Consider the following 19,666-nt stretch of genomic DNA (forward strand, 5'->3'; position numbering starts at 1 on the left):
TATCCCGGTGTACATGTCCTGGTCGCTTTCTCTTTGAGTGTCGTCATTTATTAGTTTTTTCCTTTTTTTTTTAGTTTTTTATTGGTTTTTACCTTTATTTTAGCTTATTTTTCAGTTTTTTCCTTTTTTTTAGTTTTTTTTTATTTTTTATTTTTTTTATTTTTTATTTTTTTTAGTTTTTTACCTTTTTTTAGTTTTTTTAGTTTTTTTAGTTTTTTAGCTTTTTTACTTTTTTTATTAGTTTTTAGTTTTTTTTTGTAGTTTTTGCCTTTTTTTAGTTTTTTCACTTTTTTTTTTAGTTTTTTATTGGTTTTTACCTTTATAGTTTTTTTAGTTTTTTAGCTTTTTTATTTTTTTTTATTAGTTTTTAGTTTTTTTTGTAGTTTTTGCCTTTTTTTAGTTTTTTCAGTTTTGACGTCACCTAATCCAGTTTTTTCAGGTGACGTCACCTGACACATCCATCCATCCATCCACAGACAACTTATTTTTATATATATAGATAGATATATAGATATTAGCTTTTGGATGTAAAACTAGTATTTATAAGTAAAATATAATACTTTTTAGTCTTTCCTAGGTAGATACGAAAGAGGTAGAGCCTTCTCCAGCCTAACTCCCTTTCCAGGGGGTTTCACAAAAAAGTTCAACTCTTCTATCATTGCAAAGATATTCTAAAAAGTTACGCATTAATTACTTTCATGTCTTTCAAAATAGATTTCTGTCGATGTGCCAGGTAAAAAAAATGTTATAAAGGTTTTAGAGTGACTTCCTTATCCTATAACAAAAAAGATCAAAGCATTTGAAAATTTCCCATAATTTTTAATAATTACTGAGCAGATTGCGCATTTCCGCAACTTAGACGAACCACCCCCACCTTATAATTGTATATAAGCAGATTATAGCTTAAGGTATTGCATTCGAGATATTTTCGCTTGCTTAAACTATCCTCCTCCTCAAATAAAGTCTGTAGATACCTCTATTTTTAAAAGCGAGGAAGGACAACTTTTTAGTCTTAGTCCATTCCGGTTGTTTCCTGACGTTTTTCTGAAAAGAAAAGAATTTCTACCGAAAATTATAATTTTGCTGGCTCAGACTTAATCATTAGAGGGCCAGAGTCTTTCGTCAAATTACAATATTAGAACGAGAATAGAAAATTCACAGGACTACTTCAATGATTTAACGACAGAACAGCCTCTGGAACCTTTTAAGCCAGAGCCACTTCCATTGATCACCAATAATATCTCGAGAGACCAAGAATTTTTGGTTGAAGTGAGCTCGTCTAACCTTTATGGACAGATGGAACAAATCATTCAAGTTTCAATTTAATGAAATGACAAGAACAACAATAACGCATCAGCTTCTTAGCCCCCTACAAACTTCGATAGTATTTCATCTGGCGCTAATAATGAACAAAATGCATGTTCCTCTGCTCTTTTTGAACAGGCACACCAAGTCTCTTATGATTAAATAGGACAAAATGTCGCGGTTGATTTAGACACTTTAGTTACTCAACTGTCCCCCTTTGGATTAATTATTCCAATACAGCTAGTGATGACCAAACTGCAAACTATTCAAACTCCTTTGCACACAAGCAGCAGTTCTCTCGCAATAACATCCACAAAATGACGAGTACGAGATTCTTCAGATTATTGAATCATTCTTCAAGCAATACTATCAACGAGAATCAAGCTGATGTAACAAACTTTAAAAGTCAAAATAAACGAATGTCACTTTATTATAAATCTACACCTCCATGCGATCACAAAAATGCGTCCTTAAAATACGTCTTAAAATCGCACCACGATATCATGGTTTAATTAATTACTCCATGCGAGCACATTCACCAAATGATACTCTATGGTTAAACCCAAATTATCCTTTACCTAATAAAGGTGAAACATATCTGGCATACTCTGTCCTTTCTTTATTCATGGCAGCTGATCATAGACTATATGAAGCAGAGAATATTATAGTATGTACTGTCCTTAAGATCCTTGTGGATCCAAATGACCTTTAAACGAAGAATATACTTGACTCAAACGTGAAAAAGACCCTTTCGATGATTTTAAGATAAGTAATGTACAATGTGCACCCCAATATGACAATGAAGTACATTTATGCTCTGTATTGATGCTCTGCAACCCCCTGTAAACAGGTTTTAGGTCTCATCATTGTTTGCGAGGAGAGCTAGGATTCATATCCATAAATTTGTTTGCCCCTTCCCCGTTCGTAGAGTTTGAAGAATGTATCTCTAGGAATATTCTGATTGAAAATGTTTTTTTTTTTAATATATTTTCATTTAAAAGTAAAAAAAATTTCTCACACTATGATATTCAAAAAGTAAATTTTGTTTTGAACTATGGCCTGCTTGTGTGACTTGAATAAAGCTAGTCAATAAAATAATCTAAATAGTAAAGTTATATATTCCAATACAGCTAGTGATGACCAAACTGCAAACTATTCAAACTCCTTTGAACACAAGCAGCAATTCTCTCGCAATAACGTCCGCAAAATGACAAGTAAAAGATTCTTCACATTATTGAATCATTCTTCAAGCATTCACCAAATGATTAACTCTATGGTTAAACCCAAATTATCCTTTAGCTAACAAAGGTGAAACAGTCAATAAAATGATCTAAACAGTAAGGTTATGAGGTGAAAAATTAAAACAGTAAAACTTGAAGAAATTAATAATTTCTAAGAAATTAATAATTTCTTATATATGATTAAATTCTATTTTATTTCCTTAGAGTTCAAGTCAGAATCCCATTATGCGGCCCGTCTTTCAACTTGCAGTCAGATTGATACGTACATTTCGAGGAGAAGGCTATTAATTCAGGCTTTGTTTGTGGTACATAAAATCAAAATCACATATACTCCACAGCTTAAGTTTCCCCGATTTTTATATTATTTTCTATGAAATGGCATTTTTGTGTGTCTTCAAAATACAACCTAAAGTGCAGAACACAATGGTTTATATGCGTGTTACGGGAAGGATAGATCAAACAATACGTTCAGGGGACAAAGATCAGTTTATGTCTATTTTCCAGGTAGGGTTTTACAAAAATGGAGTGATCGTGCAGTTGCGTTGTTTGGGCGGGGGCAAGAGGTAAAATACAGTATTACAGTACTACAGTACTATAAAATACAGGTAAAATACAGTATTTTTTAAAAGCCAACATTTAATTTTTAATATCCTTCTTCTTTTACAGTATTTTTTTCTCTAGTTCCTTTGGCCTTTGCCAAAGAAATTAATACAGTCACTTGATAAAATCGGATAAACAGGCATAAACAGATGTATGTTAAAACTTCATAATAATTACGAGATAAATTAACATCAAAACAATTTACACCCTCTCCTATAAAGTCGTATTTATCCATCATCAAACAGATGGAAAGCAAAGGTTTTTAAACTAAGGACCATAACTTTTAAGCTGTGGAGCGTATGTTTGTTTACGACGAATGTATTATAAATGTATTTTTACTGAAGAACTTGAACTGAATAAGATTAAACCTAAACCCTTACAAAGACAAAACATGGAATGCAAAATTAGGTACAACATTTCATCCTTTTTGGCACGTCTCTCAACAATCTGCTGGTTTGATCTTATTTAGTTCTTTCCTCTTTTTTATATATATTAGTATACATTGTTAAATGGTGATTTTGGTAATTCGGCCCTTCTCAGACATAGTATAAAACGAATAGACTAATTCCAGACTCAATGGTAATTAGCACAGCATAAATATTATTTTCTATGGAAAATTCCTACCTTCTCAATTAAATATTTTGGGGACAGATCGGTCTCGCAGATTTCTTCATTCATCCGCCTTCATGCGTGCGCAATGAAACATTTTTATTGCCATGCGTTGGAAATATAGTATTTATGATGTGTCGCAAAGGGAAACTTCCTTTCTCGCGAGCTGCGATGTGTCTTACTTCTGAACTAAATTTTCCATACTGTATATTAGGGTAGTACCATCTCAATCCTAAAAGACAGACATCCCGTACCTGTCAATTCTTACTATAGAAAATTAAATATATTAAGAGATCTAATGCTTACTGCATGATTAGCAAGTTTTGAGGCTTGATTTCATCTTTTTGCCAACAAAGGATATCAGTTATTTAAACAAAAACATTTCTTGCACAAAAGACATAGCTTGAGAACCAGAAATACCTTTAAGTGATTTATAGCAGTTTTGATATGTAAGTAGTTCGTAATAGTACCTCGTTTCTAAAGTTATTTTCCATTTTGCATGTGATACCGGCCCGAAGGTGGTAAATTTTAATATTTACCTGGATTTTTTTTATTATTATTTTTATTATTATTTTACTCGAGTGCTGATTCAATAGGTTTGCCAGCAGTACAATAAACTAAAACCATAAACTAAGAAATCAAAATTATATTTCAAAACAAAGCTAAGTGTTTTAAATTATATTTCATTCAAAACAAAATTATATTTATCTTATACTTTCTTTGTCTATCTGAGTTACCACATATCGGCTGTAGCAATTCTAAACTCGTTGCGTGCAATTGTGTTGTGAAAATTGGATATACATCCCATTCCTTCAAACAATCAGTTGATTCGATTGGTTATATCAGTTACCTCCCAATTTATTTAGTTCTACAGTACTAAAAACTACTGCTGAAAATATGTTGCGTGACGCAGCTTGCGTCTTCTTTTCTTACCGGCCATAATAATTAGAAATCAGAACATTTGCTATCAAAATTAGTTTTCATCGTATCTTGAATGGCATTAATCCATTCTTTTACAAACAACAATTTTAAAATTAAAACATATCTGTAATTTTTTAGTTTTCATATAAAATTGATGTTGCGAAACATACAACCTATTGAATTAGAACAGCCAAATCGTGTCTTAGAATCCCACAAAAATTTTCCAAAAGCCGAATTACCAATACCATTTGGTTTTAAGCCTTTAAATGCATTTCATCTACACATACAGCGTGAAGCGAAACTGGGTATAACTCAATAAGCCAAATTACAAATTTTAAGGATCGTATATACATTTTTAGAAGAACTTTTTTAATTTCTCCCGTTGAGCTTTCTCCATCCCGAAACATACACATTCCATCTTCCTTTGAATCTTAAATTAATTTTGTCACACGAAAGCAATTTGTAATTTGGCTGATTGTCTGAGAATATTACTAAGTCTTTACAAACTCCAAATTGGATCCAGCCTTTTTTTAAATAAATTATGTTAGTTAATTGTGCTTCGGCTTTTTAAGCAGAATTATGGTAATTATAGAATCTTTTGTTTTTCTACACTGAGTTTTCTACACAGTATTATCTACACTGAACGCTTCGATTTTCTTACAAATTTATTAATTATTGATGAATTGCAGAAATCAATTCACCGTATTTTCAGCATTGAAGCAGAATTATTTTACTTGAAAAATATTGATTGCATAAACTGTTAATAAGTACCTTTCGAAAATTGTAAGGTATTCAGTTTTTAATTTTACTTTTATTTATTTTTAATTTATTGGTCATTAATTTTAGCGGCGCTGTCTTAATTTTAAACAGAATGCATTTTTGCTTGTATTCCCGTCTAGATGTGTCGCTAATGATTTTATTTGTTAATGTCATTTTAATATTTCATTGTTTTTTTTACTGGTCCAAAACTGAGTTTTCAGGTTATAGTGTCTAAAATTATCGGAGGGGGCTAGTCAGACAGGTATTACTCCTTGGGAACGTCCCCTACAAAATCTCCTCGTGTGTGAGTAAGCAAATGAATCTGATTTTTTATGCTAAGTTTACAACCTGTAATTTTTATTGTGCTATGTTTGTGATTGGTCATTTTTGCTATCATATGCTTGCAATATGTTATTTCATTTTCAGGTCTTGCACTATGCAAGATTTATTTTATGGGCGTCGATAAATATTTTTACTTTAGGGTAAGAGTTAAGAATACTTGTTTTCATGTTCAGAACAGAAGATTGCAGATTTTCATATTTTGTATTCAATTTTGTTCTTCCCAGAAAGAACAGACGCCCATTTTTCTGTGGACACCCACAAACTGTGCTTTTAAAAAGTAGAAAATGTGAGTACTTTGTTTTATGCGCTTAATTTGATATAAGGCTTGGTGTTTGTTTTATGGCTAAGACAGCGTGATTATGGTTGTTGAAAGCTCTTTTTTATGGTAAATTAAGAGTGATTATTTTAAAAAGTGAACCAGCCTTTCTAAGTAAGAGGTCAAGCCAAGGGCAAATGCTTAATGTTTTAAATGGATAAGGGGTTTTGGTATAGCTAGCCAAATTAAGTAATGAAGTGATAATTTCTATTGGACAGGCCGTCCAAAAATCAAGCAAAGCCAACATCTGAAAGAGAACCGTCAAAGTCACGATCCATGAACCACCACTTAGGACAGGAAAAGGGGTTCATTCTCCTCTAAGATTTTGAAAGTGAAGAAAATCGGACAAAAAGTGACAAACTAAAAACATTTGTAAACAAAAGGGCTTTTCAGCAGTATTGCCCCTGTATCAATTTGCACATATCCCATTCCCATCATATTTAAAGTAGAATCTCAAACCATAGCCTCCTTTGGCCATGACCTCTTGATTGTGTGGGATGAATATTCTTTGCTGAAACTGTCAAAATATATCTTCTATAGATGGCTCTTTCAGACTATCACTGATCAAATTATGGTCACTTCTGTTTTATTGTGTTTTGATTCGTTGTTTGCTATTTCGAACCAAATATATGAATGATTTTGTATGCATTGTTTTTTCTAGTATTATTGTTAGACCTCAAGAGAAAAGCAAATAATTTATTTTTGATAACAGAAATTAGCTTATTCGAGAACGAGAACGAAGAGGACTTTACCATTCCTTAACGTAAAAGGATATACAGGAAATCGCTGTTACTTCAGAAAAATCAGGAGAAGCTAAGGTCATAAATGGGTCAAAACTAGCGAGCAAATTGCACGCAGTTGGGGAAATCTCGTAGTTATTTTCTATTATTGCTTCAGCAATTATTACCATTTATTTCTTAAAACAGACGAATACTAGTAACTGTCTGCTCATATTCTGTCCTTAAAACCAAAGCTAAAAGACAATGGTATTTTTTTATATGTATGATTTTTCAACGAAAAGACTTACTGTTTAAATTGGTCTTCCTACAGAGAAAGAACATAAGACATAAGTAGATTTTACTCCTGTGCACACCGAAGTGTCTGTCCACACCTCAGTTTCCAGACAGGTCCCCTCCATAGGTAAGATTTGATGCTTGTCTTCAATAAATTAGTGCAAAGCATTAATGTCTAGAACTAAACCAAGCAGGAAGCTTTAATGTAAAAGGAGCGTTTGCATACATGCATGGCTGGATCTCTCTTAGCAAGCGCATGACCAGCCATAAAATATATAGGAATTGGATCTCTTACTGGAACTGCATGTGAACGCCACTTTAGCTAAATTCACGAAACCATGCAAATTTAAATGTTGTTTAATCACTGAAGATTATCGGACACCCATAAACCTCAGATTATTCATCTGATTTTCTTAATTTATAACATGTAGAAAGCTTAACAAAAATTAACTTACAGTGCTTTAAACTAAGGATGGAAGTGCACCCAAGATGAGATTAAGACAGGGAACGCTCATAGAAGGAAGCGAAGACAAAGAAACAAAAGATTATTAAGAAAAAATCACTCCTGTTCATCTCCTGTTCATCAACCAAACACAAATTTGCTCCAGTAGCTAGGCTTGAATCATTTCAAGCGAATCCTCACTAGATTGGAGGTATGATTCCATTAAAATACCAAGGTATTTACAATGAAAGTAAAAAGTGACTATTTGAGTTGATCAAGTGTACTTTAACCACAGATGCCTTGAAAATTTAGCAAAAATCAGGAATTTAATCTTCAGTGAAAAAGGCCTCCATATACAGACAGTTATGTAGTTTTTGATAGTAGTGGGCGTCAAATTTAGAAAAAGAATTGTGCATATAAAGAATATAAAGAATTGGGCATATAATCAGCAAAAAAATCAGCTAAAAACATGTGACGTCAACCATCTTGTGAAGGTGCATCTTTCCTTTGAAGGTCCAGTTGTATTTGGGATTGGCAGTGTTTATGTTTGAACTTTGACAGACTGAAAGTATTGTCAAAGTTAATTAATTAGTTTTCTTATTTATTTCTCAATTAAGAGGCAGTTTTGACCAGAATGTGTTACTGCCGTAATAACTACATATTTTGAAAGAAACAAAAGAAAAATCAGAAAATGGCTGTTTTCGGGTATGAATAGTCCTAAGATAGGTCAAGGAGGCAGATAATGTTTTTAATATGGAATCTTTGGTACTTCAATGCAACGAATGGGCTTTTAATAAAATAGGCGACGCGAAAACTAGGTTTGAGTACATTGGAAGGCCTTACAAAAAAAGCCTTAAGCTCCAAGAAATGCAATTTTAGCGAATTCTGTTTCAGAAATTATATTGCCTTGTAGCTTCTCAGTGGTAAACAATTTGTTAATTCTAATAGCCCCAAGAGGTACTCAAGTTGCCTTTTATAATTTTAGTATTCCGATATATGACGTATTCTTTCTATCAGTAAAGAAAATATTTGTACAAGGAGTTGAAATTGATATAACATCGGGTGGTATAAAGTTCGGGTGGCATAAAGTTTACAAAATCATTGTCTAGTTTCAAACCCTCGTGGATTTCAAAGCTCATGGTAAGTCACGTTGGCTTTATACAAGTATAGAAATACGAGAAATAAGTTAAATTAAGAGCCTCATTCACGAAACTTGTCCAAAGAAGAGAGAAATAATGCGTCTGATTTATATTCTCGTCGACCACTCAGCGTTGGAGTAATTCTCTGTCAACATAAATATCATCTTTAGTCGACCTAACAATATGTTATGTCCATCTCTCTGTTACTTCTTTTCTCTATTCAAGAACCGAACGAAGCTAAGAATTCTTTACACGGTAAAGGAGGAGAAGCAACTTGTCAAAATTTGGAAATTATTACCAAATCAAATTATCCTATTAGAAGCTAGATTTGAACAAAGCTAAGAATTCTTTTATGGCAAAAGGGGAGAAGTGACTCTTCAAAATTTGGAGATCGCCACCATATCAAGTTATTGTAATAGAAGCTAGAATCGAATGAAGCTAAAGGCGTTTAGCTTAACAGGCGCTGTAAACAGGCAGAAAATCATTTTACCTATAGTCTATATAAAACTTCCACTCTTTTTATAAATGTTTTCTTCTATTACCTTATTTATACTACTTAAATTATCGTCGTTTTAATATACATTCACGGTAATCACAGATATGACGCAGGCTACTGGTTCCCTCAATTCCGTCTCTTCCCAGTAAAGGTTAACTTCTGTAAGACAATGTTGTGAGAATAAGGATCATTTAAGAGCATTTCTTTTACTAAATAAGTCAAGCCATTACGTTCAGTCCGGCCACTTCAGCAAATGATGGGAGGTCAGGGGTCAGACTCTCTTCCCTGTATTTATCTCAAGGTCATCCCAAAGAAAGATTGAAAAGTCAGGCCCTAAGACGAACCTTTGAGGCTTTAGGAAGACCCTCCTAGAATCCAGAGACTTTTTCATAATATTTGGTATGTAACTATGGAATGTTGTAATACGGTTTCCATTACTGGATCAACGGTTAATAATGGTCATTCCATTTTCTTTCGACTGCAAACGTTTTAGGAATAACCATTGGGCATGTGCCAGCATGCAGCAGTATAGCCACTAAAGCTAGAAGGTTATCAAATTAGTTTCTCTTTAGTTCTAAGCCGATTGGTTTTCTCAGAATTTCCGCTTGAAAGCCCTTTGGCCCTACTCTGGCAAAAATTGTTGTTTTGACACACAAAACGATAAAATCACCACATAGCAGTGACGCAATTTCCTTTGTAACTTCCAAATGATAAACAAAAAGTAGAACACTCCTGAAGTTGAACTTTCAGTCCTGGTTGAACTTTCCTGAAGTAATGATGCTAGGACTGTTTTGAGAAAATATTTTAGTTATAAAAATTGTATTTTAATGTGAGTTCTTTTATATTCTTCATTTTTCTTTTTCTTTTTTTTTTTGCTGATGACGCCCCTTTGATATAGGGTCGAAATATTCATCTAAAGTTGCATTCTACTGTCTTACATAAACAATTTTTTTTTTCTACTTGCTGTTTATGATGGAAAGGCAGTGAGGCCTTCGTCGCTATTCAATTTCAAAATGTCACTATAAACTTTTCATTTCCTTTTGAATGAACCGTCTCCTAATATTAGCCGACCAGCTACTCAAAACGATGACCCGTTGGGAATAAGATTAAGAAAAAAAAAGAAAAAAACACGCATCCCATGATCTTCTTCTCGAAAAACAAACAGGAATTTCCGTATTTTTGAAGATAAGACATTGAAACCTCATTTCTAGGAATTCTATGATGTTCCAAATTTGGTGTTGTAATTTTCACCATGGTTTTATTTGGGGGGGGGGGAGATCCTCTTTATAAATAATGCATATTTTCTTCTGGTAATATATTTTGATGGATAAATTTTGAATTGACTAATTTTTCATATTTTGGAAGTCATAAAAATCAAACTTTTCAATGTTTTTTTTTTCAATTATTTTACAATTTTCAACTGAAATGAGTCGCTAGTTACTTGGTTTGCCACCATGATCTGTTTGACAACTTCTATAAACTCATCAGAACATCAAGTTATCTGAGCGGAGAGCAGAGAGGAATCTTCCTAGAATACTCCCTCCAGCCTTATTTGGGTGCTTTGACTCATCTCACCCCCTAACTTTAGCAAAACTGTAATTTTTAGAAGGAAGTATCGCAGGTAAAGTCGAGACCGCATCTATAAGGCAGGCACATAGGAAAGATCTTTATCTTACAGGGGGAATATTCTGGGGAGACACGACTTTGAAAAAATGCGAAGATAGGCCCCTTCCCCCTTCATCCGTACCTAGTATGAAGCTACCAAAGCTAATCTCGTAACAAACATACACAGCGCACGTAACTCATATTGGGCCTCGTGGTAAATCCAACATACTTACCTGTGTTGCTGCAGTAACTGAAACAGCATAGGATGTGACAGAGGAACAGCTTAGATTCACGAGTCTACCCTCAACAAGCAATATTAGTTTCTTCCCATTAGGCCAGATTATGTGATCAACTTGAGATCGGACTTTCTCCCATTTGAGGTCCGGAATGTTATCGGAGTTATCCCATAGAGTTATCGGAATGTATAAAACTATGAAACTAGAAAAATAGCTTATTTTTTAATAGATATACAACTGTACAGTGGTCAAGTTGTTCTCAAAATTTGGATACATTCCGATAGAGTTATCGGAATGTATAAAACTATGAAACTTGGAAAATAGCTTCTTTTTTATAAATATACAATTTTACAGTGATCATTTTATTCTCGGAATTTGAGAACATTCCTTTAGAGTTATTGGAATGTATAAAACTATGAAACAAGGAAAATAGCTTCTTTTTTATATATATACAACGATGTACAGTGGTCATTACTCTCAAAATTTGAATACATTCCGATAGAGTTATCGGAATGTAGAAAACTATGAAATTAGGAAAATAGCTTCTTTTTTATAGATATACAACTTTACAGTGATCATTCTGTTCTTTAAATTTGAGAAAATTCTGATTGAGTTATCGGAATGTATAAAACTATGAAACTAGGAAAATAGCTTCTTTTTTATAGATATACAACTGTTAAGTGTTCATTTTATTCTCAAAATTTGAGAACATTCCGATAGAGTTATCGGAATGTATAAAACTATGAAACTAGGAAAATAGCTTATTTCTTGTAGATATACAACTGTACAGTGACCATTTTGTTCTTAAAATTTGAGAACATTTCGATAGACTTATTGGAAGGTATAAAACTATGAAACTAGGAAAATAGCTTCTTTTTGATAGATATACAACTGTGATGGGGTCATTTTGTTCTCAAAATTTGAGAACATTCCATTTTGTTCTCAAAATTTGAGAACATTCCGATAGAAATATCAGAATGTGTGAAACTATGAAACTAGGAAAATAGCTTATTTTTTTGTATATATACAACTGTAAAGTGACCATTTTGTTCTAATATTCGTTCTACAGTGATCATTTTGTTTCCGAAATTTGAGAACCTTCCGATAGAATATCGGAATGTATAAAATTATGAAACTAGGAAAATAGCTTCTTTTTTTATAGATATACAACTGTACAGTGGTCATTTTGTTCTCAAAATTTGAAAACATTCCAATAGAGTTATTGGAATGTATAAGACAATGAAAGTAGGAAAATAGCTCTTGTGCCTTTTTTAGAGTCAAAAGTGATTGGAGGGTTTCTACCCCCACTCCCCCTTACATCCTCTTTTGACCAAAAGCATCCGATCAAAAATTTAAGATAGCTATTTTGTTTGAAATAGTTTAACGATCAGATGCCAAAACTTTGGGGTTAACATATCCCCCCCAGAGGCAGGAGGGAGGGTTATAACTTATACCCGATGGGCATATAAGGTTTTTATGGAAGAGGTGGTCGAATAAACTTCGAAGCAGACTCCAATGATTAGAAATTGAAAGTTCTAGTTCCCTTTTTAAAATTGGAAATTTATCCGATGGCAATTAGCCCTCCCCCAATCCCTAAGGCCATAAGGCTCCAATATTTTTTCCCCCAGAGGCACTTCATACAGAAGGGATGTAAGAGTAAACTTCAGAGGGGGCTGATTCGATTGGAAATAGGACGTTCTAGTGCCATTCTTAAGAGCCGAGCAATAAGAGGGCAACAAGCTCCCCCCAAGGCCCCTTTTCCCCAAATACCTCCAATCAAAATTTTGAGACAGCCATTTAGTTAAAAATAGTTAAATGATCAAATAACAAAAACTCTGTGGTCATCACAACCCCCTAGAGCTTGGGGGCAAGTGTCTTTTGCTATGCACCCGGATAATTTAAGGTTTTTATGTAAGTGGTGGTATTGAAAGTTCTAGTTACCTTTTTAAGAGTCAGAAGCGATCGGAGGGAATCTATCCCTCTCCTCTGCACCCTTGTTTGCCCAAATTCATCAGATCAAAATTTTGAGATAGCCATTTGGTTTGAAATAATCCATCAATGGGATGATAAAAGCTCCTGAGTCAGCATACCCCGCCCCACCAGAGCTCATGGGAAGGGTTGTAACTTCTGGTTCGAGATTTTTATGGAAGAAGTGGTGGTATAAATTTCGGATGGGACTAAAATAATTAAAATTGAAACTTCTAGTTCCTTTTTAAGAGTTATTAGTGATCCAAGGGCAAGTATCCCCCCCTAACAAGCCTGGACCCATAAAACTCTAATATTTTATTATTTAAAAAATTTCCTCGAGACACTTCACGTGGAAGGGGTGGTCAAACAAACTTCAGGGAGAGCTCATTCGCTTGGAAATTCGAAGTTCTTGTGACCTTTTAAAATTAAAACTTATTGAAAATTAAAAGTGACTCCCCCACTCATCCCCCTCCCCCATACACCCACCCTTTTCCTCCTAAAACTATCCAAAAAATTAAAAAAATTAATTCAAGATTAAGTAACATAAAACTCTGAGGTCGACACAAACCCCCAGGGCCAGGGACAGGTGTTGTGCCCTGCGGGTATAAAAGGTTTTTACGCACTTGGTATTAATCAAGTGACATATAGCAATCGCAAATTTTGTCGGTCTGTCGGTCCGGGTTTTGCTACTTTAGGCACTTCAAGGTAAGCTCAGGACGATGAAATTTGGCAGGCGTATCAGGGACCGGACCAGATTAAATTAGAAATAGTCGTTTTCCAGATTTGAAAATCTGGGGGGGAGGAGTGGGGGGCCCGTTAATTCGGAAAAATAGAAAAATAGAAGTATTTTTAACTTACGAACGGTTGAACAGATCTTAATGAAATTTAATGTTTGGCAGGATATCGTGTCTCAGAGCTGTTATTTTAAATCCCGACGGGATCTGGACATTGGCGAGGGGGGTTGGGAGGGGGAAACCTAAAATCTTGGAAAACACTTAGAGTGGAGGGATCGGGATGAAACTTGGTGTGAAAAAAAAGTACAAGTCCTAGATACATGATTGACATAACCGGAACGAATTCGCTCTCTTTGGGGTAGTTAGGGGGGGGGGGTAATTCTGAAAAATTTCAAAAAATGAGATACTTTTAACTTACGAACGGTTGATCGGATCTCAATGAAATTTGATATTAAGAAGGATATCGTGTCTCAGAACTCTTATTTTAAATCCCGAACAGATCTGGTGACATTGGGGGGGGGAGTTGGGAGGGGGAAACCTAAAACTTGGAAAACACTTAAGAGTGGAGGGATCGGGATGAAACTTGGTGGGAAAAATAAGCACAAGTCCTAGATACATGATTGACATAACCGGAACGGATCTGCCCTCTTTGGGGTAGTTGGGGGGGGGGTTAATTCTAAAAAATTAGAAAAAATGAGGTGTTTTTAACTCACGAACGGGTGATCGGATCTCAATGAAATTTGATATTTAAAATGATGTCGTGTCTCAAAGCTCTTATTATAAGTCCCGACCGGATATGGTGACATTGGGGGAGTTTGGGGTGGGGGAACCTAACATCATGGAACACGCTTAGATTGAAGGGATCGGGATGAAACTTGGTGGTAAAAATTAGCAGAAGACTTAAATACGTAATTTACATAATTGGAACGGATCCGCTCTATTGGGGGGAGTTAATTCTGAAAAATTGGAAAAAATGACATATTTTTAACTTACGAAGGAGTGATCGGATCTTCATGACACTTCATATTTAGAAGGACCTCGTGACTCATATCTCTTATTTTAAATCTCAACCGGATCCAGCGTAATTGGGGGAGCAGTTGGGGGGAACCGGAAATCTTAGAAAATACTTAAAACGGTGAGATCAGGATGAAACTGGATGGGACGAATAAAAACCTGTCTAAGACACGTGACTGACATAACCGGACCGGATCTGCTCTCTTTGGTGGAGTGGGGGGGGGGTAATTTTGAAAATTGAGGTATTTGTAACTTACGACAGGGTGACCAGATCTTAATGAAATTTGATATTCAGAAGGATCTTGCGCTTTAAAGCTCTAATTTTAAATTCCGACCAGATCCTGTGACATTGGAGGGAGTTGGAGGATCTCTTGGAACATTGTGACATTGGGGGGAGCGGAATTCTTGGAAAATGTGAAAATTGGGGTATGTTTATCTTACGAATAGGTGACGGGATCTTAATGAAATTTGATATTTAGAAGGAATTCATGTCTCAGAGCTCTTATTTCAATCTCGACCAGATCCTTTGACATTGGGGGAGTTGGAGGGGGAAATCTTGGAAAACAATTGGAGTGGAGGAATCGGGAAGAAGCTTGGTGGATAGAATAAGCAAATGTCCTTGATACGTGATTGACGGAACCGTACTGGATTCGCTCTTTTTGGGGGAGTTGGGGGGAGGGGTTCAGTGATTTGGTGAGTTTGGTGCTTCTGGACGTGCTAGGACGATGAAAATTGGTAGGCGTGTCAGGGAGCAGCACAAATTGACTTGATAAAGTAGTTTTCCCAGATTTGACCATCTGGGGGGCTAAAGGGAGAGGAAAAATTAGAAAAAATTAGGTATTTATAACATACGAGTGGGTGATCGGATCTTAATGAATTTTGATATTTAGAAGGACATCGTGACTCAGCGCTCTTATTTTAAATTCTGGCCGGCATTAAGCCTCTTATTTTCCTTTTAAATCAATCTATTGATTCATAGAATTTTGCTAGAGCTCATTCCTTATGATCTCTTGCCTCTTAGCTCTTCTTGCCTCGTCACAAGTGCCATATGAGCTCTTAGCTCTTGTTATGTAAGTGTTGTAACTTTTTTTACTTTTTTTAATTTTAACTTTTTGTAAGACGATTCTTTTTAAAATATATTTTTTATTTCTTGATTATCGTGAAAAGAGTTTTTAATAGTTTGTTCTTCACTAGGTTGCTGCCTTATGCCTTATCATGATGTAAATGGGCTATTTCCTATATAGCTCTATAAATCTTTACGTAATAAAAAAAACAAGAACTTTTGTCAATAAGGCCTAAATTACGAGTGTAGCCCGTTTTAGTACGCTTAGATTAATCTAAAAATTAAAAAATGCATAATTCTTCTTGTAAAGCTTTGAATCTTTGTCTTAAGTTAAAACTGCATTAAAAAATTACACTAATTCAAATTGATTTCAAGGAGGCACACTCGTGCCTCTATAAAGAGGCGAACCACGATAATGTTAAGCGATCTTCGGTTCCAGTGGTCGCAGAGGGATGGGGAGGGATGCATTTCGTAGCCCGAGCTCCAACTAAGAAACCTGCCAAATTTCATCCCCCTCCGACTTTTCCCTCATGGCCGACTTTTCCCTCATGGGGAAAATCTGGCCGAAAGTTTCGACCGAAGATCCCAGCCCCCCTTTAACGTTGTCCGATCGGGCTGAAATTCACAAGTTAAGGTCCCCTAGGGCCCAGGAGCCACGAAGACTTGATAATTTCAAAAATTAACATGGGCCCTTATGGGGAAATGGGTTTTTCTAAGCTAGAAAATCGGGGGGTTAAGATTTTCCGACGAAACTTTCCAGGAAAATTATTCGGAGAATTCCGCGTCGAATGAGTCTTCTTACACCCAGATCCGATGTCGGCTGTGACCTGTAGGCGTGGCAGAAAAAAAGGGTTTCTGTCATTTTTCTCAAATAAAAATTTTACGGATTAAGACAGAAATTTTTGAAGCTTTCAGTCAGTCTCACCATGTCGAGCTGATCATTTTGATGTACTTGAATGTTGAAATTCGTAACTTTTAACAACAAAAAAACTTAACATGGGCTCTTATGGGGAAATGGGGTTTTTCTAAGATAGAAAATCAGGGGGTTAAGATTTTCCGACGAAAGTTTCCAGGGCACTTACTCGGAGAATTCCGCGTTGAATGAGTCTTCGTACACCCAGATCCGATGTCGGCTGTGACCTGTAGGCGTGGCGAAAAAAAAAACAAAAGGAGAACATGAACATTAAGTGGCTATGCGTGGTTTCTGGAAAACAGGGAAGGAGTTATCGGATCGAGCTGAAATTTCGCGGATAAGCTTCTGGGCCCTAGGGGACCTTAACTTGTGAATCAGCCCGATCGGACAACGTTAAAGGGGGGCTGGGATCTTCGGTTGAAACTTTCGGCCAGATTTTCCCCATGAAGGAAAAGTCGGAGGGGGATGAAATTTGGCAGGTTTCTTAGTTGGAGCTCGGGCTACGAAATGCATCCCTCCCCATCCCTCTGCGAAGATCGCTTAACATTGTCGTGGTTCGCCTCCTTAAAGAGGCACGAGTGTGCCTCCTTGATTTACTTTTCGTTGATTTCCATGCGCGGCTTGATTTGTGCATGACTTGTATATGCCAATCTATCTTTTTAAATGAGAAGAACTCGTTAATATTGGATAAAACTTAGGAACTAGCCAAGGATATGCTTAAATAATTAGGGTAGAGATTAATGTTCTATTCTGAGCACGAAAGTTGAACTCTCATTTTTAAAATATCTGGTACATCTGATGATTGGTTGAAAAGATGCAGCATACCTCCTGTCAATATCAACCCAATTCTATAGAAGGATATAAGTTTTCGTTAGACAACGCTCGGAGTGTCGGGCTTTGCAAAACACCTACCTGGTGAAGAGCTTTGAATTTGGCCATCACTCTCTTGATCTCTCTTCTTAAAAAAATAGTATGCAAAAATTGCAAAAATAATCAATATTATAACAATTAAAAACAAAAGTATTTTCATCTTAACTTACAAAGATGATTAAAGATAAAAGCAAATGCGTCTGATTTGTATCTCTAATTTTTAAATCAATTCGAATTAGTGTAATTTTTTTAATGCAGTTTTAACTTAAGACAAAGATTCAAAGCTTTACAAGAAGAATTGTGCATTTTTTAATTTTTAGATTAATCTAAGCGTACTAAAACGGGCTACACTCGTAATTTAGGCCTTATTGACAAAAGTTCTTGTTTTTTTATTACGTGAAGATTTATAGAGCTATATAGGAAATAGCCCAAATACATCATGATAAGGCATAAGGCAGCAACCTAGTGAAGAACAAACTATTAAAAACTCTTTTCACGATAATCAATAAATTAAAAATGTATTTTAAAAAGAATCGTCTTACAAAAAGTTAAAATTCAAAAAAGTAAAAAAAGTTACAACACTTACATAACGAGAGCTAAGAGCTCATATGGCACTTGCGACGAGGCAACAAGAGCTAAGAGGCAAGAGATCATATGGAATGAGCTCTAGCAAAATTCTATGAATGAATAGATTGATTTAAAAGGAAAATAAGAGGCTTAATGCCGGCCAGAATTTAAAATAAGAGCGCTGATTCTAAATATCAAAATTCATTAAGATCCGATCACCCTCTCGTATGTTATAAATACCTAATTTTTTCTAATTTTTCCTCTCCCTTTAGCCCCCCAGATAGTCAAATCCGGGAATACTACTTTATCATGTCAATTTGTGCTGCTCCCTGACACGCCTACCAATTTTCATCGTCCTACCACGTCCAGAAGCACCAAACTCACCAAATCACTGAACCCCTCCCCCCAACTCCCCCAAAAAGAGCGAATCCAGTACGGTTCCGTCAATCACGTGTCAAGGACATTTGCTTATTCTATCCACCAAGCTTCTTCCCGATTCCTCCACTCCAATTGTTTTCCAAGATTTCCCCCTCCAACTCCCCCCAATGTCAAAAGATCTGGTCGGGATTTCAAATAAGAGCTCTGAGACATGAATTCCTTCTAAATATCAAATTTCATTAAGATCCCGTCACCTATTCGTAAGATAAACATACCCCAATTTTCACATTTTCCAAGAATTCCGCTCCCCCCAATGTCAAAATGTTCCAAGGGATCCTCCAACTCCCTCCAATGTCACATGATCTTGTCGGAATTTAAAATTAGAGCTTTAAAGCGCAAGATCCTTCTAAATATTAAATTTCATTAAGATCTGGTCACCCTGTCGTAAGTTACAAATACCCCAATTTTCAAAATTACCCCCCCCCCAACTCCACCAAAGAGAGCAGATCCGGTCCGGTTATGTCAGTCACGTGTCTTAGACAGGTTTTTATTCGTCCCATCCAGTTTCATCCTGATCTCACCGTTTTAAGTATTTTCTAAGATTTCCGGTTCCCCCCAACTGCCCCCCCCCCCCCAATTACGCTGGATCCGGTTGAGATTTAAAATAAGAGATATGAGTCACGAGTTCCTTCTAAATATGAAGTGTCATGAAGATCCGATTACTCCTTCGTAAGTTAAAAATATGTCATTTTTTCAAATTTTTCAGAATTAACTCCCCCCCCCAATAGAGCGGATCCGTTCCAATTATGTAAATCACGTATTTAAGTCTTCTGCTTATTTTTACCATCAAGTTTCATCCTGATCCCTTCAATCTAAGCATGTTCCATGATGTTAGGTTCCCCCACCCCAAACTCCCCCAATGTCACCAGATCCGGTCGGGACTTATGATAAGAGCTTTGAGACACGATATCATTCTAAATATCAAATTTCATTGAGATCCGATCACCCGTTTGTAAGTTAAAAAGACCTCATTTTTTCTAATTTTTCAGAATAACCCCCCCCCCCAACTACCCCTAAGAGAGCAGATCCGTTCCGGTTATGTCAATCATGTATCTAGGACTTGTGCTTATTTTTC

General features: G+C 35.5%; 1 protein-coding gene and 1 long non-coding RNA gene across 4 annotated transcripts in view; one reads left to right on the forward strand and one right to left on the reverse strand.

Moving 5' to 3' along the window:
* The window catches only part of LOC136034702 (uncharacterized), a 177,890-nt gene that overhangs the window by 97,093 nt on the left and 61,131 nt on the right, over positions 1–19,666 (forward strand). Inside the window, exon 8 of one of the 3 annotated variants that reach the window (XM_065716038.1) lies at positions 2,751–6,737. The exons of the other annotated variants lie outside the window; for them this stretch is intronic. Coding sequence (XP_065572110.1) covers positions 2,751–2,834 — 84 coding nt within the window. The 3' untranslated portion in view covers positions 2,835–6,737. Of the gene's footprint in view, positions 1–2,750; positions 6,738–19,666 lie in introns of those variants that run through there. 3 annotated transcript variants of the gene reach the window in all.
* The window catches only part of LOC136034705 (uncharacterized), a 115,779-nt gene that overhangs the window by 1,753 nt on the left and 94,360 nt on the right, over positions 1–19,666 (reverse strand). The window lies entirely within an intron of this gene.

The sequence above is a fragment of the Artemia franciscana genome, chromosome 13 (genome assembly GCF_032884065.1).
Source record: "Artemia franciscana chromosome 13, ASM3288406v1, whole genome shotgun sequence".
Lineage (NCBI taxonomy): Eukaryota > Metazoa > Arthropoda > Branchiopoda > Anostraca > Artemiidae > Artemia > Artemia franciscana.